The sequence below is a fragment of the Apostichopus japonicus genome, chromosome 18 (genome assembly GCF_037975245.1).
Source record: "Apostichopus japonicus isolate 1M-3 chromosome 18, ASM3797524v1, whole genome shotgun sequence".
In the NCBI taxonomy this organism is placed as follows: Eukaryota; Metazoa; Echinodermata; class Holothuroidea; order Aspidochirotida; family Stichopodidae; genus Apostichopus; species Apostichopus japonicus.
Window position 1 is genome coordinate 17,204,711 of NC_092578.1, and position 25,653 is coordinate 17,230,363.

The 25,653-nt window shown below is 36.5% G+C and overlaps 1 protein-coding gene across 1 annotated transcript; it reads left to right on the forward strand.

Moving 5' to 3' along the window:
* The first annotated feature begins 7,650 nt into the window (after positions 1 to 7,650).
* Positions 7,651 to 25,242, forward strand: LOC139958940 (uncharacterized). The gene is made up of 4 exons (XM_071956399.1): positions 7,651 to 8,055; positions 14,774 to 15,055; positions 15,849 to 16,101; positions 23,591 to 25,242. Exons 2-4 carry the CDS (start codon positions 14,800 to 14,802, stop codon positions 23,688 to 23,690), a joined length of 609 nt encoding a protein of 202 aa, XP_071812500.1. The 5' UTR covers positions 7,651 to 8,055; positions 14,774 to 14,799; the 3' UTR covers positions 23,691 to 25,242.
* The last annotated feature ends 411 nt before the right edge of the window (positions 25,243 to 25,653 follow it).

Consider the following 25,653-nt stretch of genomic DNA (forward strand, 5'->3'; position numbering starts at 1 on the left):
TCGAATATAATCTAATTTTATATGGCTTTGAAAGAAACGTATAAGGTCTAGGTCCATGACGTATTCTTATCGCGTAACGTGGATGAGATGGCGCTATTTTAATTTATTATACATTTAAAGAAATCAGCCCCTGACGGGCATTTCTAGCGGTCTACAATGTTAAACTTAATATTTCTCTAATCGGTACGCGGCAGGACAAGTGGGGGGGGGGGGGGGGCGTAGGAGGGGTAAGACTTTCAGACTGCTAGGATAACACTTATATGTAAGCATTGTAAGAATGTTCCTTAAGGCCAAAAAGTCCTATGTATTTTTTCTTTCAATTGAGATGTGTTGGAACTAAGCATCCGACCGAATGGTCTGTGTATTAGACTAAGTAGTCCAGTCACTTTATGTGATGACACTCTGAAGTTTGAAGGGTTATTTCTCAAAATTTCAAAGTGATAATTGACGATGTATAAAATATCAAAATTAAGTCCTCATTTAACTGTCTGAAGGCATGAAACATTAAAATGATCGAGCGCCACCTTATTTTTATCCAAAAGGTTCTCTACTCGACGGGTGAGTAAATCACGTTAACATTTAGCAGTTATGTCTTATTTCGTTTCTACAACAAATTATTTATTTCATTCATTTTATTCAGTAATTACTGATTTTAACAATTTTTTGGGTAAATGATCTTGAATCTTTGAAATATTGCGTCGATCCTTTCACGTGATAGTGCGGCCTGGCGTGCTGGACTACAAGCAGTAGATTAGATATCGCATTGGAACGAATTGGAATAAATATTTAGTTTTTCGTCAGTGATGGGCATTCAAAGGAAGAACAGATGAAAGGACTCTCGCGATAGTGGAAAGTAGTTATGTGATGTTACTTAAGTGTGATCACGATGACATTCCTCTTTGGTATAGGTCCGAGACTCCGCCCAAAAGAAGAACCTAAATCAAACGTAACACAACTGATTTTGTATGTAACCCGGCAGCTGGATCAAAACCGTATGGCCAAATGACACGATAACTGTATACGCAGATCGCCCAAATGTCAACGTCACACCGTCCCGCTCACACCAGGTAGTTGTTATGGATAACAACTCCCTGCTCACACCATCCAACAAAACGATCTTATAATTACAAACCACATTAGACCAGCCCGCCCTCAGTCTACTTAATTCCCCACCCCCCCCCCCCCAAAAAAATACATTACTAATAATAATAATTATAAAAGAATCGGGTGTGGCAGACGGCCCCAATCTCAAAAAACAAGTCATGTTTCACCGCCACAAGTGTATTTGTAACTTAACCTCACTGGTAATTATAAACTTGTCAACAAAATTCACGGTTCAGTTACCAAGATAACATGCAGATAGAAGAACTGGCAGAAAATAATGGCGCTAGACCAGAATACTTCAAGTATAGGTCAACAATTGTGACTCACTGGAAAAAGTGAAAGAGTTCATAGGAAAGGGAAAGACGCTCCATTATGAGTTTGATAAAAGGGGCTAGGGTCAGGGGAGCGGAGGGGGAGGGAGGGGGTTAGCAGGGGTTGGGGGGTGGGAACTAAATAAAGAAAATATAGTTTAATGTGTAACGCTATTTATTAACACCATTACCATTGATGGGTATTACAGCAAACGTAATGGGCTTTGTATACTTCGTTTATCGTTGGCTCAGTATCCTATTGTCTGCCTCTGATAAGCTAGCCGTTGTAATGCATATATAAGTAAATCAAATACGCCAAACCCTACATTCTAGGGCGGAAAGTGTAAAATGTACCTGTAGAAAAGTAAACAGCTTAACTCTTCGATATGCACTCCTTCGGGTCACTCCCTTCTCTGGTGTAAAAAGGGCAAGCTAGCCGAGCAGGTAACGAGGAGGGAATCGGATGCAGGGCAAAATTGTTTGTAAGGTGCCAAAGTATTTAGATTTTAAATAGACGGGCCCAATCGACAGCCTAATTTATCCACAAAAAACTAACATCCCTGTAGCCTATACCGACGGTCGGCAAAAGGTGTGTCGCGAACAATTTTTGGTGGGTCGCGCGATTTGTCCACATGCCAGAATCTATTTTTACAGTTTTCGTAGCTTGCCGACGGAGATCGAAAATGTTACTGCTTTTTAAAGATTAGGCTATAGTTTTCATGCATTCTGAATATGAATTCGAAGGAGGGGAAGGAGGGGGAGGGGGTCTAGTGCATGGATAGTGGCTCGATTCGTATGTAACATAAAAGTTTGCGGACGGCTGGCGTTTAAGATCAGAGTCGATATGATATTAATTATCACCAAAAACACGGTAGAAAAGTTCCCCTTTGCACGTAATTGTTCTATACTCGATATTTCAAAATTCGAAAGGAATTGTCAAGAAGTATGTATGTTTATATATATATATATATATATATATATATATATATATATATATATATATATATATATAAATGAAAATCGTAATGAGTTGGAAAATCAAGAACAGTGAAAAAACTTTCAGCCTCCACCGGGATTCGAACCACGGGCCTCCCGCTCTGTACGCGGACACCCTAACCACTAGGCTATGGACGCTGATTGTATGTCCAGAGGTTCGAAACCGGTAAGGAAGATCGTAATTCCACTGTAGGCGTTTGTCACATATATCGAACAATACTAGTTCTGTTTTTGGTGACATATTTTGCCCTACTCTAGAGATCAAACATGATGCTATCCAACTCGAAAATCATTTGTGATTCCTAAAGCCGGATCTCGAAAGAGATACTTTGCACAGACTTTATGTTAATGCAATGGAGGTAAACGACAAAGGCAAATGAATATATATAAATGAAAATCGTAATGAGTTGGAAAATCAAGAACAGTGAAAAAACTTTCAGCCTCCACCGGAATTCGAACCACGGGCCTCCCGCTCTGTACGCGGACACCCTAACCACTAGGCTATGGACGCTGATTGTATGTCCAGAGGTTCGAAACCGGTAAGGAAGATCGTAATTCCACTGTAGGCGTTTGTCACCTATATCGAACAATACTATAAATATATATATATATATATATATATATATATATATATATATATATATATATATATATATATTTATACGTGAGTCAATTTTCGCCCATCTGGACATGAACAAAATATATGTTATTTTAATAAATGCGTTTTTTATATAATTTATATAAATAATTTCGAATATAATCTAATTTTATATGGCTTTGAAAGAAACGTATAAGGTCTAGGTCCATGGCGTATTCTTATCGCGTAACGTGGATGAGATGGCGCTATTTTAATTTATTAAACATTTAAAGAAATCAGCCCCTGACGGGCATTTCTAGCGGTCTACAATTTTAAACTTAATATTTCTCTAATCGGTACGCGGCGGTACAAGTGGGGGGGGGGGGGGGCGTAGGAGGGGTAGGACTTTCAGACTGCTAGGATAACACTTATATGTAAGCATTGTAAGAATGTTCCTTAAGGCCAAAAAGTCCTATGTATTTTTTCTTTCAATTGAGATGTGTTGGAACTAAGCATCCGACCGAATGGTCTGTGTATTAGACTAAGTAGTCCAGTCACTTTATGTGATGACACTCTGAAGTTCGAAAGGTTATTTCTAAAAAGTTAAAAAAAAAAAACATTGGCAATATCGAAATTAAGTCTCCATTTAACAGTCTGTAGGCATGAAACATGAAAAATGATAGAGCGCCACCTTTTTTATCCAAACGGTTCTCTACTCGACGGGTGAGTAAATCACGTTAACATTTAGCAGTTATGTCTTATTTCGTTTCTACAACAAATTATTTATTTCATTCAGTAATTACTGATTTTTACAATTTTTTTGGTAAATGATCTTGAATCTTTGAAATATTGCGTCGATCCTTTCACGATATTGTGCGGCCTGGCGTGCTGGACTACAAGCAGTAGATTAGATATCGTATTGGAACGAATTGGAATAAATATTTAGTTTTTCGTCAGTGATGGGCATTCAAAGGAAGAACAGATGAAAGGACTCTCGCGATAGTGGAAAGTAGTTATGTGATGTTACTTAAGTGTGATCACGATGACATTCCTCTTTGGTATAGGTCCGAGACTCCGCCCAAAAGAAGAACCTAAATCAAACGTAACACAACTGATTTTGTATGTAACCCGGCAGCTGGATCAAAACCGTATGGCCAAATGACACGATAACTGTATACGCAGATCGCCCAAATGTCAACGTCACACCGTCCCGCTCACACCAGGTAGTTGTTATGGATAACAACTCCCTGCTCACACCATCCAACAAAACGATCTTATAATTACAAACCACATTAGACCAGCCCGCCCTCAGTCTACTTAATTCCCCACCCCCCCCCCAAAAAAAATACATTACTAATAATAATAATTATAAAAGAATCGGGTGCGGCAGACGGACCCAATCTGAAAAAACAAGTCATGTTTCACAACCACAAGTGTATTTGTAACTTAATAACACTGGTTATTATAAACTTGTCAACAAAATTCACGGTTCAGTTACCAAGATAACATGCAGATGGAAGAACTGGCAGAAAATAATGGCGCTAGACCAGAATACTTCAAGTATAGGTCAACAATTGTGACTCACTGGAAAAAGTGAAAGAGTTCATAGGAAAGGTAAAGACGCTCCATTATGAGTTTGATAAAAGGGGCTAGGGTCAGGGGGCAGGGGGGGGGGAGTAGTAGGGTTCGGGCTGGGGTTGGGCAGGGGTTGAGTGGGAGGGGAAATAAATATAGGAAAACGTATTTTAATGTGTAACGCTGTTTATTAACACCATTACCATTGAGGGGTATTATAATAAACGTAATGGGCTTTGTAGACTTCGTTTATCGTTGGCTCAGTATCCTATTGTCCGCCTCTGATAAGCTAGCCGTTGTAATGCATATGTAAATCAAATAATCCAAAGCTTAAATTCTAGGGGGGGGGGGGGGCGGGGAGTGTAAAATGTTTCTGTAGAAAGTATACAGCGTAACTCTTCGATATGCACTCCTTCGGGTCACTCCCTACTCTGGTGTAAAAGGGTGCAAGCACGCTGAGTAGGTAGCGAGGAGGAGGGAATCGGATTCAGGTCAAAAGTTTTTGTAAGATGCCAAAGTATTTAGATTTTAAAAAGACGGGCCCGATCGACAGCGTATTTATACAAACAAACATACATCCCTGTAGCCTATACCGACGATCGGCAAAATTATAGGACACCACGATCCAAAGGTGTGTCCTGCATGGGTGGGTCGCGCGATTTGCAACATGCCAGAAAATATTTTACAGTTTTCGTAGCTTTTCCCCCCTAAGGTCAGGCTATAGTTTTCATCCATTCTGTGTATGAATTTGAAGGTGGTGCATGGATAGTGGCTCAATTCATATGTAACATAAAAGTTTGCGGACGGCTGGCGTTTACGATCAGAGTAGGCTAGATATGATATTAATAATCATCACGTGGCCATTGTCGGTTGTAAACATGAGGGCACCATTGTCGGTTGTAAAAATGAGGACGCTATGTCGGTTGTAAAAATGAGGGCGCCATGGTCGGTTGTAAAAATGAGGGCGCCATTGTATGTTGTAAAAATGAGGGCACCATTGTCGGTTGTAAAAATGTGGATGCCATTACTGGTTGTTAAAATGAGGGCGTCATGGCCGGCTGTAAACATGAGGGCACCTTTTTCGGTTGTAAACATAAGTATGCCATTGTCGGTTGTAAAAATAAGGGCGCCATTGTCGGTTGTAAAAATGAGTGCGCCATGGTCCGTTGTAAAATTGAGGGCGCCATTGCAGAAAAAGATTTGACTCTTTATGATTTTCAATTGCTGCATTTCAATGTTATTACAATGAGTTTGATAGGTGCTTTTATACGTTATTGTTTAAGACATGTTTGAGTTGATCTTTTACGTGTTATCAACACAACAAAAAAAACTTGCAGTACTTTGAACTGTTTTTGCTAATGTATTTCAAAATTTAATAAAAAAGAAAACATTTTTCTATTTGAAGAAGTTTTCTTATTCCCATTATACTTTAATGCACTCGAGTCAATATGTATTTAAGTCCAATTAGACTAAAACGATCAATGCTTTGCGAACTTCTTTCTTTACTTTTCTTTTCTTTTCTTTTTCATGTAAACACTGAACCACTTAAAGAGACAAATAATCCGCAAGGAATTGCGTATTTTATACAGAGCCGATGTCATGAAAGTAATATGTTATTTATATAAAATGCGTTCATGTTATTCATAATGATGCTGTCTTTTAAGCCTTATTGTTTGTTGTGTTTTGTTATAAACTTTTAAGGCAATAACTTGCAAGGAAATATGTGAATTAAGCTATACCAAAATAAATGCACAACACAGAAAGAACCGAAAAAACCAGGATATCTTCCAAATGGAATTACATTTTACTTTCCTGCTTCAATGATAAATTGATAAAAGTTGTTCATGATAAATATTTCTATCGCATAGACCTATATAATGGTTACTCAACCTGGGGTCCGCGGACCCCTAGGGGGTCCGTGAAATTTATTTGGGGGTCCGTAAGGGCAAAGGGGTCCGCAGGGGGTCCGTGAAAAAATAAGGGTCCGTGAAAAAAATAAGAGTCCGCGAAAGCCGAAGAGGTTCGTGAAAAATGGAATGAGAGATATAGTCGACAGAAGAAGTATATATGCCTCTATAGAAATCTAGGCTAGGCTAGCCGTCAATACGCCGGACCCTGATGATCAGACCGTATCGTCAGTATTCGATAAATGTTGAATCGTGCGTTCCCCGATGAAAACAAGTAATATAGTTTCTCATTGGTATACATTCGGTGAGGTATGGATAACATGCCACCCGAGTGTTGTGTACAACTTAACTGCACACTATACATCCTAATATGCAGAGCAATAACTATGATGCGTTGCTCACTAGTACTGTTGACACAGCGAAGCGTGGTAGTTATAAGGCTTTGGTGGAGGAAAAGTTATAACTTGGATTTGACACAAAAATAAACGGTGCCATTTGCAGCTATCTCTGACAAAGAATTAAACCCATAATTCTCCTGACCTCATGCAGAATCAACCAGTTTGTATCTGACAACTCATCGCTTCCAAATTAAAATTTAATTGGGAAATATATAATTTGAAAGTAAGAATTTTCAAGTAGGCCTATGCCTAGCAATACTTGCAGGTCTAGGAAAACTGCATTCCAGGCCCAGAAAAATGCATATCTAAACATAAATTCTTGAACATAAATTTACTTCAAAAGTCACAAAATAATGCACCATTTCGCATCTAAGCCTCAAATATTGAAAAAAATTCAAAAGGGGAGGGGGGACACCCCCTCCCCTTATACCCCTCCCCCAGGCCGGCGGTCAATGTCCGGGGGTCCTCCAAACATTTCAGTTTATCTCAAGGGGTCCCTATAGAAAAAGGTTGAGAATCTAGGCTATATGATAAAGAATGGGGATTACCTAAAGTCTATAAGCTGCTTCGTGACGAGAAATACATTACAGTATATACACCCTACCCCTCCCCCCCCCCCCCACCTCACCCACCCTCCGAATAAGAAATATGTACTCTTGTTGCTTTAAGTAACTTTTTTTTCAAAGCTAACATATAGCTTTAAACTGACAATTTCTCACCTGCAGTTTATAACACAGACACCTTGAGGCCTTGTGTATATATGTGACGAAAGTTAAATGCAACATATCACACGTGCAGTCTTGTAACCTTCATCATACTTCTTCAGTACAGTTTGTAGGCAATATTACGCATCGCAAGAATCGGCGAAGGAGGGAGTTTTTTAACATGCTTCAGTAGTTTCTTTTTGAATCTAGAAATTAACACAGACGACGAAGAAGAAAACGCGAACTGTGTGTGTCTTTTTGAACAAAACAGAAAACAAACCCAAAAATTATTAAGATTGACTGCTTTAATAGAGAGATCGCTCTAACAAATTGCGTGCAATATTTTGTTCGTGTGTGTGTGCGTGCGTGTGTATGTCAGTGTTCGGTTTGTTTGGAATCCAGTGTTGTAAAATATAATACGTAGACGGTGTATATACACTGGCTTGACACAAATTACGGAATAGCTTACAGAAGAAATAAAAGGTAAGTTTGTAACATAATTCAAGGTTGCCTGCATGGTCTTTATTATATTATAGATACAAATTGTGTATATTTTGTGAAATCCCGTTTTAGGAAAAGTAATAAAGAGCTAAAGAAGTAGAAAATGCGAGAGTTGTGTGTACGGGGAAAATAGCGTGTATGGTTTATTCAACGGGTATTGCGGGTAAGCTATTGAGATTACACAGTCCAAAATACTTGTAAGGTAAGTTGGGAATATATTTCTACGAAATTGTCGTTGTTGTTCTATAGTATTGATTACTTTATTTGTTATTGGATAAATTGATTTTGTCATAAGCATTTTCTTATTTCTTTTCTGTCAAGTCATATAAAACATCTCATTTTGTCTATTATCCCTTAAAATTAAATTATATTAATGGATTAGTGAATTTCATTAGCGTAAGTCCATTCATCCATTGATGTTAATTAATATGTTGTACATCTCTAATCGTACCATTATATTCATTCGTTCAATATTGTTTCCAATGACGTCAATTTGTGTGTGAATTTTATCAAGCTAAGACACACTCTTTGTTTTACTATTTACCAAATAAATGTTACAATTACGAGTAATTGATTATTTCCTTTAATTCTTAACATTTTTTTATCATCTGCTATTATGATCTATTTTTCATGTTCGTGTATCAATATCGTAACTTTAACCAAAAAAGCAAACTTTCTGAGTCATTATTATACTATAATACGCATAAGAGTGCTTCGTAAAAGATCAAGTTCATAGTGTAATATTGTTGAGTTTGTCGATAGGTACGACTTTTGTACATTTACTAAATTATATGACACATCAGATTTTAGTTCAACAAAAAGTACTCTAGTTTTGACTTTCAGAAACGTCTCACGAACCCCCTGGGATGGACTCACGCACCCCCTGGGAGTTCATGCACCCCAGTTAGGGAACCCCTGATGTAAGGGGACTGGGGCTAAGAGGTTGATCAAGTTGTTTGGTTATCCCATACCCGATCTCTCTCTTGGGTGATTTTTACTTAGGAACTATATCTCCATGGTCTTACACTTAATGCCATTGTCCAACCTAGTTCACATCAGTAGAGTGAGAACATTGGAGAAGTCGCATATGTATGAACAAAAATTGGTTTGAGACTAGTCTTGGCCAAGTCGTTTGTAATACTCTTTTTCTCGCGTGCAACTGTACATGCCTCAGAGTCCGTTTCTGCCAACCACGAATGTGCTTGCTCACTGTATTTTACATGCCGAGGATCTGTTCGATACAAACTAGTATCAATCGAAAGCGTTGCCGCTGGCGTTCTCTGGGCAGAATAGCTTTATAGATACGGGAAAATAGCTTTGTGAAAGAGAAAGGTACACTATAGGCTGTCCATACTAGGGTCTTAACAAGACTAGTTTGAAATATGTGAGTCAACCGGTGCGCATAAAACATATTTAATATTTACCAGGTGACTTATATCTTTGAGACATTCCATCATGTCAAATTCTTGTCACGGTTGACTCCTTCCTACTTCCCGCGTTTGCAATATCTTGAAGTTCTATCCTCAGGGGGTCTGTCCTCGGCAATGTGCTTGGTAGGCCTGCATATTATATCTACATGTTTAAAAGGATAGTTCGACGACTGAAGTTGATTATGTTAACAAAATTGTTTGGAACTTTCTACATACCTAGGTCAAAGCCACATCCTCATAGCAGTATGCATGCCAAAGATATGAATTTTATTCAAATTGTATGATATTTTTTTTTGAATGCATCTGGCAACGGGTGAGTTCCTAATATCAACATGGCACTTCAACTGAAAACGTCTCTTCCCTTTTTCGTTATAACGTTTAAATCCTTTATTCTACAAAGGAATATTATATTTCCGCGAAAAAAGAACATCTATACCATTATGACATAACCTACTACATACTGCGATGCCATCCTGCGGTAGGGAAGGAGTTAGGTCTCTAAGCTATAGTCACTAGCTGAGATAGCAGCAGTCTTGCTGTTTTTCTAGTGTCCTTCATATGTTAACCGTCCAACTGTGATGTTATATTCTATTTATCTGGTACAATTGAAATTGAAATTCGAATTCTCAAATTAGTCAAATTACGTTGCATTCAAATCAACCAAATCTCGATTTTCTTTTTAGAACCAAATATTGAGATATAGGGTTTCAAATAACAATGTGGAGTATTTTTCTCTTTAAGATGTTACATTCTTTGCCAACGGAATATCCCGTAAAGGACTTTCTGGTCAAACCAACTATTATATAAGTTTTTTTGAAGGATGTTATGGTGACAAGCAATGTGAAACTTACATTGAAGAAAATTATATTCCACACTGCTAGTAGAAGGCCCCATCTCAATACCAGGCCACTAACTCAAGGTATGGTTGATTGAATGTAACCATGGAGGTAAAAACAGTTTTACCTCCATGATGTAACCTATTTTAACTGACTAATCCTTCAACTACTTCAGGAGGTTGGATCACAGTAGGGGGTCTGTGATGCCATCTAAGCAAATGCACTTTTGGAAGCTTTATTAAAGCTATTATAATATTCTTGTTCATTTGACCTTGAAGGCTGATACATTTGCAAATTTGGATTTAGTTGTCAAAGTTCTCTGTACTTAGAATTTCATCCAAACGTTTCTTCTTTATAAAAAAAAATCCTTTTCTCTATGGATAAAGGATTGGCAAATTACGAAGAAAAACAAAGACATTTCCAGCTGTTTTGCCGTGATGATTGTAAAATTCTAGATCTGTTGCCAGAAGCATTTACAAAATTTGAAACATTCACAACTTCACAATAACAATGCTATAAGACGATGTAGTTTTCGCCTAAATATTTATAAAACTTTCAGCAATTTTGCAAAGCAATCATCTTCAGCCAACATAATATCCTTTAAAGTTCATTTATGTTCTCTCCATGTGACGAATGACTCCTCCCAGACTCTGGGGCAAAATGTTTCCCCAAAACTTTATATAGCTCGAAAAACAGTTGATCGCTTTTTCATTGTAAACAAATGCACTTCAACTCTGGAAAGCAGACTTTTAGTGAGTCTGTATTTGTACTCGCTTTTATAAATATATGTTTTACGTATTTATTCCGAGGGGAATAATGTTCTTATTCATAATGTTCTACTCGAACTAGCCTGCTATATATATAAATATATATATATATATATATATATAAATATATATATATATATGTATAAATATATATATATATATATATATATATATATATATATATATATATATATATATATATATATATATATCGATATATAAGCCTACCGTGGAATAACGACCTTCCTTACCTGTTTCTCTGAACATAAAATAAGCGTCCATAGCCTAGTGTTATGGTGTCCGCATATAAAGCGGGAGGCCCGGGTTCGAATCCCGGTGGAGGCTGTAAGTGGCACAGAACCCCTATGGGAGTCGGTTTCAAACCAATGACCCGCAACCCATCTGTTATGAAATCCTGGACCAGCCGCTGATTAGTCCATAATTCTACCATTAGTTTTCGAATAAATGTGTATCTATTGTTGACCTAAAACAAAGCAAAAAAAGATACCCCATCACTTCCCCCAAACTTAATGTAAACAACAGTTGGTTTGCTCGAAAAAAAATCTTGTCTTGTTCACTCAAAATAAAGTAACACTTATGCATTCTGTTGTCGTGATTCAGAAATGAAAATCAAGATGTATGCGGTAAAATAGCTGACGTCATCAGGTAATGTGATTTATTACCATGCATGCGAGCATGTAGAGAAGAGTCGTAATGTAAACTCACACATTATGATGACTAAGTGTAAGTCATTGCTTATAAACCATGTGATTTACTGCAGTATATATATAAACTTAGATAATGGTTAGGCGAGTCTCCATAAAACCGTTTTATGTGTAGTATTATCAAAGCAGTCTCGATACTCGGCTGTTTTTTCAACCGACAATGTTGGCCTATGTAGGGTTACCATCTGCCCAAATGATAAATACTTAAACACTATAGGTTATTCGTACAGGGGAGGCCATAGATTCCGAACTTGAAATAGATTTACTTGTTTTCATCTTGTTTTTGGTTTTTCTTAAGAAAAATAATTCGCATTATTGTTGCTGCTAAGGTTATAGTTTTTTTTTTTTTTTATTGTATATTTTTTTTTCCCCTCAAAATTACGATATCGTTTAAACTGAAGATCTGTCTTTTTATATTACATAAATTAAGATATATTTTGAAACCAATAGAATAAAGAATGTAGTCAAAATGTCACGGTTTATATAAGTATTTCCAATAAGCTTTTCCGATTAATAGTCGCAATAGTAACCACATTGTAGCACGAAATATTGTAGCCTACATACCGACGTACATAATAGCTCATCTCGCTGTATAGGCTATACGATATATTTAAAAGGCTATAGGGCAACTACGCTAATCTCGCTGTAAAGACTATACGATATCACGTTGAAAGTGCTACAGGGCTACTATACGCTAATATCGGCACATGTATATAGGCTATACGATATAACATGCAAAATGCTATAGGGCTACTACGCTAATCTCGGTTTATAGGGTATACGATATAACATTCAAAACGCTATAGGTATACTCTAAAGCAAAGCAAATGAAACATTTAAGAACACAAACGTGTTTCTTTTCCTGTCTTTTTTATAGTTGAATTGAAACTGACCAAGTCAAGATAACGGTCTATATATTAATGTGGGATTTTAATATCGAAATCCTTGAAACATTTATACAAAAATAAATCGACTCAAAAATGAAGTTTTAATCCATGTTAAAATGTGTTCCAACAATGTTCAATATTCCTTGATTCAAATAACTCATTTCTTTTTGAAGGATTGTACCAACAGATGTTAATTGCAGCCATAACAAACAGTCTTTTTGTTTTCATAAGTTGTTCTCTATACTTACAATGTGTGATTAACTAGTCTCTATGTCCCTTAGATTTACGATCTTATGATGCTTTAGTTTGTGAAAAATATAAATATAAATGTGGTATTGAAATGCAACCTGAACATACCTGAAATTGCATTTAACGATCTGTAACAAGCAAAAAACAAAATATGTCTAAATATCCTTCAATTTTTAAAACGTAGTAAAACTAATGCTAGCTTGGAAACGTTCAAGAAAGAATTTAATATTGTTTTTATTAATTTAATTACCTAGTCATAAGTTTACCCTTTGCAATAAAATATTTTCAATGGCTGAAAATTAGGATAATCAATTCGAAATTAATGTACGTACAAGTTTACGTATGGAGGTCTATACAGTAAAACTGTGTCTGTTTTACTGCGTAAACGCATACATCTTGTCTGGTATGTGTATCTTTCTATGGCATTTGTAAGTATTTGGAAAATTTACGAAAAAGCCTAATGCATAGTCTTTTGTTGAAAGAGAAAAACAAGCCTCTATGATGGATTACCCTGGCTGATACAGCTGTAAGGAATCACCATTGAACGATAAAGACATCTTGGCTTTGGTTGCCTGCAGGGTTTTCATCCAAATTTAATTTAATACAATTTTGTGAGTCACGTATTTATAGAGCAAAAAAAAAAGGAGAGAAACAAGTTGTAGGCAAAGCATCCATACATTTTGCATCGATCGCTACATACGTAGAACTCTTCTGGTGGATGAAAAATACAAACTTGAGCAGGAAAAGAAAATATATAAATATAGATTCTTTTATCAAGGTTTTCATTCTTAGAGACGGATCAATAGTCTTTATCCTCCTTTCATACAAGGAAACCTGGAGACCAGATGCAGCAAATTTAATTTAATTTAATATTCTTCCTGAGATGAGGCGTTATATTTCGTCTATGTATTCCTCTTTCTTATTCTGGAATTGTGTCGTGAGCTGAGGGTAAACTAAGAAACTAGCGTATGTGTAGCCTAAACTAGAAGGAGTGTAAAACATACAGGCGAGAAATTAATTTATGTAGAAATCATGTTCCACGTTGATTTAGTAGTTATATCGTACGTATAGGCCTATATATACTCAGATACGTATATTACATCAAGTGTGCAGGCACATAGCAAAATATATTTTGTACGGAGGTTTTCGTCGCTATATATAGAGGTTTAACATAGAGGTCAAATATAGGGTCACGTTTCTATGTCATCGATCCAATTGGATGATGGGATATTGTAGTCAGCTGGTCATTGGAGCCTATTACGGACATCTCAGTTGTTATAGCAACGGTTGCCATGATGGAAATTAGTTAATGTTCCTGATTAGCAAATCTCAGTGGCCCACCCATGGTACATTGAGAGCGAATTTTCTTGAAACTGTGTAGAAAGGTGCCCCATGATGTGTCTCACAGATCTTCGGCACAAAAGGCCTATGGTCAGAGGTCAAAGGTCAAATTAAACGAAATGTGACCTTTTCATGCAAAGGGAAGGTATAATGTCAAGTACTATCAAAATATGTTCAAACCGTGGTGTAAGTTTGGTAACTGAGGTCATAGGTCAACGAAAGGTCAAATGTCAAAGGTTAAATTAAGCAGAAGGCGTTTTGGGGGAATTGGATTGACTTTCAACCTTCATAAATATAGTTGGTATGTCAAGTACTATCAGCATGTATGATGTTAACCATTGTAACATCGGTCAACGGTCAACGACAGGTCAGAGTTCAAAGGTTAAATTAAGCCAGAATTTCAATAATGACGTTATTCTTCTACATCCTTTTCATATATTGTTTTCATTCATTTCTGTACTGTAGTTTTCACAGTTCATTTATAAACGAAGATGGTCGGTGGTGAACAGACGAGAGTTCGGAGCAGCTGCTCAGGCCTGCTCGCTCTTTTTCTGATTTTTACTATCATCCTTCTCGGTGTACACGCAACGCCTCCACCTCACCACCACATAAATGTATGCCACTTTGTACCAACTGAGGAAGAACTGGCACAGATTGTTGAGCAACAGATGAACCAGGAGGATGTTAATGAATATAGTCACAAGGTCATTACCATAAAGAAATATTCCGCTCGAGAACCCATCCTGAGTAAGTATTAATATTCAGAAAATAACATGTAGATCTCTAGAGTAAGGCAAATATGTCACCAAAACAGAACTAGTATTGTTCGATACAGGTGACAAACGCCTACAGTGGAATTACGACTTTCCTTACCGGTTTCGAACCTCTGGACATGCAATCAGCGTCCATAGCCTAGTGGTTAGTGTGTCCGCATATAAAGCGGGAGGCCCGGGTTCGAATCCCGGAGGAGACTGGAAAGTTTTTCACTATTCTGGATTTTCCAACTCATTACGATTTCAATTATATATATATTCATTTGCCTTTGTCGTTTACCTCCATTTCATTAACAACTAGTCTGTTCAAAGTATCATTTTCGAGATCCGGCTTTAGGAATCACAAATGACTTCGAGTTGGTTAAAATCATATATGATCTCTAAAGTAAGGCAAATATGTCACCAAAACAAAACTATATTGTTCGATACAGGTCACAAACGCCTACAGTGGAATTACGACCTTCCTTACCGGTTTCAACCCGCTGGACATACAATCAACGTCCATAGCCTAGTGGTTAGGGTGTCCGTATATAAAGCGGGAGGCCCGGGTTCGAATCCCGGTGGAGGCTGGAAGTTTTTCACTGTTCGGATTTTCCAACTCATAACGTTTTCAATATATATATATATATATATATATATATATATATATATATATATATATATATATATATATATATATATATACATATATACTCTATATTGGCGCTACTAAATTAATATACTACACACCCGCCACATTATGTTTTCTTTGATATTTTACATGATAGTTTCCATTCTTGAAAATGAGGCAGAGGAGCCACAGGTGTTCCTGTATCTGGCTCAAGCGATCTTACCCAGCGGTAAACCGATCGGAGAGTTCAAGAGTTTTGACGAACATCTGCCCATGCGCAAATGCGGCGATAAGAAAGTCTTTTACAACGACCAGACGTTAGAGCTCTCCAATGACCAGAGAACGGGAGGGGGCGTGACCTTTGAGTGGGTGGCGCCACATACAAAATCAAAGGAGACCGTCACAGTCATGTAAGTTAACAATTTCTATTTTTCTTTCATGAAGCACAAGGTAAACAAAGAGAATGAATTTATGTCATTACAAGGCAGAAATTTCAGTGGAAAGATGGTGACCGCACTCAACTCTTCTCCAGATTCCTCATTTACCCTTCCCTCTCCCGTGAGGGAGATTGTGTGTGTGCGTGGGGGGGGGGGGTTAGGGTGACCATCCATAGCTTTCACTTATCATTTAATTATCTATTGTTCTCTCCGGAAGCTTCCAATTCGAATGAGGGAGCTGTCACTGAAATACCAGCTCAAACCATGGTTTTTATCGCCTATTCAACGAATCGTGGACTATAGCGAATGATTGTCTATTTGTTATAGCAATAGCGCCAACTATTTATATTGTCGTTTTTCAACATCGGCTATTTCTATACAGTATTTACGAAGTGGTTAGGAGACAGGGAATTTATGAGAGAGGGGAGTTAAGAGGGGGGGGGTGTAGAAGTATGGGATATACAAACAGGGAGATGGAGAGACGAAGAGGGGGCATAACGAGGGTTGGGAGCCATGATGGAGGTTGGGAGGGAAATTAAGACATGTGCTTATAGGGAGAAGTTCATCGGACAAAAAAAAAATAATTGTTAAATAAAATGCAGTTATAAAATTGATGGGCGTCATAATACATCTGGCTCATTAAAGATCAATTCATATAAATGCTGTCCTAAGCTGTTATACAGTTATTATTTATACTTCAAATCATAGGGAATTTTAAACAGTGCAGCCCGGTTATAATTAACTCAAGCATGACAGATTTTAATCGCATATTTTTTAGTCATTTTCATTCCTTTTTCTTTCTTCCAAGCGCAGCATCTTTTTTTAACGGATCAAATTACGAGGATTTGCCATTTGAAAGTTCATATTTTATGTTCCACAAGATATATTGTTTCAAATAAGTAATGACTGTATATATGATACGCATTTTATCTCAAGAAATGGTCACGTTTTAAAAATACTTCTATCTGGTAGCATCAGTCAATGACTTAACAATAGCATGCCTCGCATAAACCAGTTGCGAAAGCTATTTATTACACATGGAAAAGCATATATATTTGCTTATGCCAGAATCTAACAGACTAACAAATCAATCGTCTATGTACAGACAGTATCCGGGGTTTTCCGTGACCTTAGGTCAAGTCGTGGCGGTGGGCGTGGAAAGACAAACCGTATAGTACTTCCGTGCACACATACTTAACGTTAAACTACGTAATTGTGCTTCAGTATTGAGAATCAGTGATAATTTTGTAACTATGAAGATAGCCTACGTCCTCATTACGCGTAAAGAACTTGGCAATATACGCAAAGACCGCTAGGCATAAGAATGCCACAGAAAAAGCGTGAACACTTCAATGCGAGTGGTCTAGGTATATTGTAGTGTTAACGTTACGCTTAGTCAATTCTTGTGTCGATATTTTATCAAGTATTAAAATTTAAAATATTTCATGCAACCTTCACGGTCGTTCTTAGAGAGCAACCCCAAGTCATTTCATTTGGGATGCAATAATATTTAGTGCATGCATATGTTTTCTTCAGTACGTGTAGTCAGCCCACGTGCATAATCATCGGCGGTTAGTTGTATTTATTGTAGTGAGCGTGCGCGCTACAATATTTGCATTACTGTCCAATTGGACAATACCTATATGACTGGACGTTGAAACTCCATGTTTCATATAGTCTTTGTACATTTGCAGTTTCAGAGAGTAGCTGCGTAGCAAACTTAATCTGAGCCTGTCACGGCGCTCACAAGCGCCCTCACTTTGTAGGTACCTACATGACTGTACTCCCTGGTGTATTGTCCGCCCAAAAAATGACACCATGAACAACCGAACAGTTCTTCCTAATAGTGCAAGCACTCCACGCGCAATACAATACTGCGTATTTGCAGGCAAATACAGCTCTAGTTTCGACCTGTCATTTTTGAGAGGTAACTGAAGTGAGCCCTCTTTTATTGACTCAGTTATATTACTAGTATATATGCTAATATCTTATCATTACACAACATCATAATCTGTTAGTTTCAAAGACTATATAGATGTTATTCTTAGAAATTAAAGTTTGAGCTGTAATGTTGAGACTTCCGTATAAAGTATACAAACTTATTTCCAACCGTTTGTCTAACAACTCTCTGACATAACTATCTGTTATTTTATCACAGTTTACATATGTTTTCTGTAGAATAATAAACGAGCCTGCTATTTTGGGACTTTCCTGTAGCTATTATGCGAAGTCGGGATCCTATATAACTTACCAGCCGTGTAATCAGCTGTTATTATAATTTAGGCTTTATAACTGGCATTCTCATCGGGTAAAGTGAACCCTCTGTTTTGAGACACAGTTATAGATTGTATGCTATTTATTTCCTATATACTCTACCCGGTGTGTCATCTCACATAATACAACCATCATCCGTTTGTCTGACAGTAGTAAAAGGAGGGCAGGGGCACCCCCCCCCCTTCCCTCTCTCTCTCTCTTCTGAGGTCGTATTTTAGGAAGTATTTTAGGAAGTATTTAATGTCTCCAAACCAAGGGGAATCCCTCTATGTACCTCACCTCAGCCCTATAATTATGCAGCAACTAGGGCTTGAGGTCCAGCTGGAGATATAAATTACTACATGAGAGAAACTTTGCTATTATGGTAAACACATTTACAAAGATACACGGGATTTTTGTCTGTATATTCTAGCTAACCGCTTGGAGGAAGTTGTTCGTATATAACTCACTCTAACATATCCCCACCCCCCCCCTCCCCTTTCCCTACCTACTCCCCAGACACATACAGACCCACAGTTAACAATATGCTGAAAGTATATTTACCCGGGAAATTCGTAGTGTGAATTTTATATTTCAAACTTAAAAGATTGGATATGGTATAATTTACAATTAATTTGTTTGGTTGTTTTTAATTATTCGATAATATTATACTTTGACTAACCATAACTATTTGCTGTATAGTTGAGAGCCTTTGATGGGACAGGAACAACATTTTGGTCGTACTCGGGAAAGTTGTTCACGGAAATTTTATTCACTTAAACCCACTAGACAACTCACAAACAATATAGACTATCACATGAAATATATGGATTGATTATTTCAAATACGTACATGTTTAATAGGAATATTGATTTAATCTGTATTTGGTCGACAGTTTGGTCGAAAGTTCACCTGGCCTAAGGATATAACTCTCAAAAGAACTTTTTAAAGTAAATTAGACTGCAGTCTCCAATATGTTTACATCATTGTAATACAATTACAATTCAACAACCCCATATATATATAGATATATATACCTATATATCTATATATCTATTATATATATATATATATATATATATATATATATATATATATATATATATATACCTATATATCTATATATCTATTTATATATATATATATATATATATATATATATATATACCTATATATCTATATATCTATTTATATATATATATATATATATACCTATATATCTATATATCTATTATATATATATATATATATATATATATATATATATATATATATATATATATATATACCTATATATCTATATATCTATTTATATATATATATATATATACCTATATATCTATATATATATATATATATATACATACATATATAAATATATATATATATATATATACATATATATATATATATATATGTTCCATATAATTTACTCACAACGTTTTAATCATTGTCTGCGTTCAGTTACATAGGAAGTACTGTGTCAAGGTTAACTGTTAATTATATACGCAATCAGGAAAGTCGTATATCACGCACAAGGATTACTTAGTTCGTAGATAAACGGAAGCATAACCCTAATATTGCAGTTATTAGGAACATGGAAAGGGGTGAAAGGAAGTTACCGTTGAACAATACCGATAGTTGAACAAACGAAATTTAGAGTCGAATGGCTTCCACCTTTCATAAAGGTACAAAGTAATGTGTGAAGATACATATAAGGTTGGTAACCGATCAGTTGTAGGTAGATTATGTAAAGGCGTCCATAACAAGCAATATTAAGCACACACAAAAAATGTAGTGGAAAAGAATTGTTTAACATATGCCGCAAGAAGGACAAAATAGTTATTAAAAGGGTCACCAAAGGTGCTTGTCATTTTTTTTCTGTTTTGGGGGTTTTTCTTTTACAGACTATCATTTATGATTTTGTTTTCTGTTAAAGTAATTAAATTTAATCAATTAATTCGAGGGCAACATTTTCAGACTAACATGGCGTCGTCTTAACAGTGTAGCTTCTTACCATGATTTTATGCTGACACACAAAATGAAACACATACTATAGGCATGTACATTATACATTGAGTATATTACATATTTTAGGAGTTGGTGGCTGGATCTGACCCTATAGAATATATGTCTCACTTAATATAAGTTGACTGATTGTAAGGATGAAGAAAACAGTATAAACAAGAATAAAGAAGGGGGTACTGTAACAGGGAAGGGTAATGTTAAGAGTAGTTAGGGATAGAAGAAAACATGCTGAAAGTTATTAATTGGCTCCGCCCTCGGATTTTGCTCTCTTTAGAATGATTCCCAGGCTCGGAACTTATTGGAACAAAGGCCGACAAAGTATTAACGTCGAACGTTATATGAAATAATTTACAGATGTGAAAGTAAAAATGAAGGTCAAGCATTTGCCTCACGTAGCAATTCTTATGCTTTGTTCCCCTTTTCTTGTAATTCATTTTATTCTATAGATTGTTAGTGCGTTACATGTCGTGGGTACCTAATTTTATCAAAGGGTGGCCTAATTTATATCAACGAAAAAGATCACTATTGATACACAAGGAAAGATAGATAGATAGAATTTTCCCTTGTTTTTAGAAATTACACAAAATGAATATCTGTAAATATTATTATGGAATATTTTTATCATTTGATTACACGAAAAAGATCACTTTTAATACACAAAGAAAGAAAGAAATTCATTACACAAAATGAATATCTGGAAATATTATTATGGAATATTTTTATCATTTGATTACACACTTAGCCTCGTAAATTGTTAATATCTTGAGCCCCACATAAGGTGTCTATAACTCACATCCAAACACGACTCATATATGATACATGGTTTTCATTTATCTTCATACATTGCGTGTCAATACAAATGTTGATTACATTCCGAAAGTCATATAAAAACGAAACATCTTACATTGTAAAGTGTCAATCAGCAAAATATACAATGGATTGAGACTATAATTATAATGCTGAACTTTTGTCTTTCATAGACCATATAGCATATATATAGTTACGTTCATTGAACATCACTAGTGCGTGGAACCTGACCAGCTATAATAATGTTTGTAAAGCATGTTGGTATTACCTAGGCCTGTGTCAAATTCATGATCAAGGCCCTTTACTCAAGAGGGAAGGGGTGGTGGAGGATTTGGGGAGGGTTGGATGTGCGACAGAAAATTATCCAGATAGGAAAGAATTCTGGATAATCGAGTTCCCATATACTATATAGTACAGACAGTAATGTAGTGCGAGTATACTAACTGTATGAGTGTAATCACATGCATGTAGTTAGTGTACTATACTTGGTATGAGTACAATGAGAGTACCAGGCTCTAAGTGGGAGTATGAGTACTAAATCGTGTACTAGTATATCTGTACTATAGACTTCAAAAAATGGCCCGACTACGAGTCAGGTTTTAAATATAGGGATAACGTCAATTAATTCGCCTGAAGAGACTTAGCGAAGTTTACGGTCGTGTCGTGTTTTGATTTTGATTTTTTGATTTTTTTTTACTGTTCCTGTACGACCTATACGTTTTCGATTATTTGCGTCCTTCCGATGATCCCCAAGGACACTAAATACAAGTTCACGGACCCCAGACATAGAGAGTATCACCTATAAACTCATCCTTACAATGATTAGTTGGAGCTACAGGTTAAAGAAGTAAGTGGTCGGTTTTCAGCCTTGTTATCTGCACTGTTTTTACAGTGAAGGCCTATATAAGTTTCAAATTTGTTAACGGGCCCGTTTGGCTTTTACGGACCCCTTTTACTCGCGGACCTTCTGTGGGTTCATTTGCCCTCACGAACCACTGTCAAAAAAATTCACAGGACCCAAAGTAACAAAAGTAGACGGGAGGGCGATTTCAGTTAAGCCTATTCAAAACTAACAAAGGAATCTTTACTGACAAGTGGGTTTTTCAATATAACTAGCTATATTAAGGGCATCATGGAGTTTCTTGCAATTGCCTTTTGAAATTCCACAAATGGTTAAATCCTTACAGTTGAGGTATAACACTGTCCTAGAGAAGTTCAAACTGTATAGCAATTCTCAACAGGTAACTGACCGTTTAAATTTGTCATTAGTATAACCAAAAGACCACTCAAGACACATGTTAAACCAAACCAATTTCGACAATGGGTGATGAGTTTGTGACCCTCAAGACGGCGGTGTCATATTTTGATGAACTATCTCGCGACTAATGAGCGGAAACAGTTTATTTTCATGAGGAAGTTTGACTATCCCCCGCGCTGAGCGTTCAAGTCTGTTAATGTCACGTGACTATTGAGTAGTCTCCATTTCGTATATATATATATATATATATATATATATATATATATATATATATATAGCTGAACCATGAATCACGAAATGAGATAATGATAACAATTATAGCAATATTCCGAGGTTTGCAAGAGAACAAAATGGCGTTAAAGTGAACATTTTGGGACTCAAAGAAGTATGGGGTGTATACTATTGTAAAGTTATTTTAAAGTTAATAAATAGATAAGGCAACTCCATAATATATATTTCTTTAACCGATTTTCTGTTGACAGCCAAAATTGAACCATGACTCACGAAATGAGTTAAAAACAATTATAAAATTCCGAGGTTTGCAAGCGAAACAAGGAAGCATTACATAAAAGTTATGGGACTCAGTTAAGGAAATATCGGGTTCGGAGAAAACAGATAATTACTCGTCAATAGGAAACAGCTAAATGACTTGAAACCACATGGATATCTTAGTAAAGTAATGCTACCTTAGTTATGTTTAAATATTCATACAAATGTCGGGTCCCCCCTGGGACAAAAAATATCGCAGGGACCCAGTTTACTCTCATCAATTTCCCTTAAGTATATTATGAGAACAGCAATATCCTCTGTTCTTTAGCTCACATTTAACCGGGCCCATCCATATTTTCCCGTGTCATCATATTGACCCCCGGAACCCCCGAGGGTTGTAGCAACACAGGAACCCCCCACCACTCCCCCATCCCGCTCTTGTAAAGCTCTGGTTGTAACCCAACGAAAAATTAAACGCCAGAGGAATATCATATTGCAAGAACACGGATCCATAACCAGGAAACAGCAATACAGTCTGTACAAGAATATTTCATTTCATGTTATAAACAACATTATTCATATTCTTATATAAATTTAGTTTTATTTCTGTTTCTGGTTTATTTTTAGTGTTACGAAAGTTAATATGGATCTGTTGCATCGCCATCGAAACCAAAATCCAGAAGACCAAGAACAAGGTGTAGAAGAAACGACTGGACAACGAGACTAACATTTGATCTGTTCTCTTGAGAGAAGGGCACTGAAAAACCTTTGCAACTGAATGTTATAAAATGTAGAGAGTAATTTGGAAATTTGCATATAAATATGAATGAGTTAGTATTGTTAAATAAAATCAAAGCATTTTAAAATTGTAATATAATTTTGAAGATTATTTTAGTTTTTTTTTAATTATGCTATACGTATTGGCTTAGTTTGTTTACTCTGTAAATTTCTATTCAAGAGACCATCTCCCTTCTCCCTCTCCTGTTCCCCTCCTCTCTCCCCCCCCCCCCACCTCCATGCCTTCCCTGTGTTGTACCAACTATTGTGGCTCTTTGGTAAAACAATAACAAAACAATGACCAGATTACTCTGTTTCTACATTAACGTAACAAGTTGGAGCACAAATTGGATAAATTTAGTTGTGATTATTCCTCATCGTTATACGAAGGCTGTTAACACCGCCTTACCTCAGGAGGTCAGGGGGCTACCACCTGTAACCCAGCGTCAACTAGGGAGTCCGGGAAAACATGGATTGAGCACGGGAAAACAAAGGATAAACAATAGTATATTCTCATTGTTTGAATATATACTGTTCGCCTATATGAAGAGAGTAAAAAGGGGCCAATAGACTCAATTGTCCCCTAGGGCCCGACCTGACACACAACGCCTCATTTCACCTCCCAATTTCAATCTCACACCCCCTCCCCCTCATATATCCCTATTTTATTGAAAGAATTCCTCTTGCTAACGTCGGTAACTGCTATTTATTTCGGAGAAGAAATTGACAAATCAAGTCTTTTTTAATTAAACGAAGATGTTCAGTAGACTTCAGCTTATACGTATACGCTACTGGTTTTTATCATTTTTGTTCACATTAAGTTCTGTCTTTTACATGTACATTACAGTGTGTTTAAATTATTGTATTTCTACTATATTCACAAGTTCATTCATAAACAAGGCTGAGTGTAACCACGTGATACTATTGACAATAGTGACGAATCTTGCCACGAATATGGGACACACCCCCTCCCTCTTTAGCCTGTGGGTTGACCTATCCTATTCAATATCCCCCCCCTCTCCCCCTCCCCGACACGCACACTGCCCTTCCAATGTATTCATCAATTGCAATTAAATATATGTAATTCTGCTCTGTCAAACATACCCTGGGGCGGGGGGGGGGTGCTCAAAGAGGTTAAACAACAGCTGGCACCCGGGCAAATACGGGGTAAAGAAAAATGTATTCTTATTTTCACAGTATAAAGATACTTATATACGGATAAATGAAGACTTCAAAGAGGAGATTGGTGACAAACCGTATTTTTTTCCCGGGGCTGCCTTGTTCTCGATGACCGTGACCCAACTCATATAATAATTGCGCAACCGAGGAGAGAGAGAAGCAATCTTTAATAAATGTAATTATTTTGTATACGTATTACATCTCGTATATATAGCAAGTGCATGTTTGTTGTACTTCTAAAACTTGTTTCCATTATCATCACATGATCTGAAATGATGAATTTTATATTGGTTTGGATATTAAAGTTAACCATGCATAGATAACATGCTTGGTGTATTACCGTAATATACTTGTGTCTAATCATTCCGTTTTTGAAAAGTCCCCCCCCCCCCCAAAAAAAAAGTAGTTGGCGACACAACCTTGCGTTTAGATGATAATTTATAATTATATATCAATCCTATTATAATCTGAATGCACCATTGGACGTAGTACAATTTAAATTTAAATTCAACATGCATTCATGAAGAACGTTGCTAATTCCAAGCGTCACTGATTTTGAAGAAGATAATTATACAGCAACAAATGAACCACTGATATTGCAATTTATATCATTCTGCGAACCCAATCACCAATTAAGAAATACGTAGTTTTAAACAAATACATGCGATTTGTTTACAAAATACTTTTCATCACATCCATCTATAGGTTTCGCACCACAATTAGAGTAGTGTACA

What these genes read in the sequence shown, in the direction of transcription:
- LOC139958940 (XM_071956399.1), top strand. Translation starts at nt 14,800, where the DNA reads ATGGTCGGTGGTGAACAGACGAGAGTTCGGAGCAGCTGCTCAGGCCTG. An exon ending in CGCTCGAGAACCCATCCTGA is followed by an intron (nt 15,056 to 15,848) that starts GTAAGTATTAAT and finishes TTTACATGATAG; the next exon opens with TTTCCATTCTTGAAAATGAG. An exon ending in AAGGAGACCGTCACAGTCAT is followed by an intron (nt 16,102 to 23,590) that starts GTAAGTTAACAA and finishes GTTTATTTTTAG; the next exon opens with TGTTACGAAAGTTAATATGG.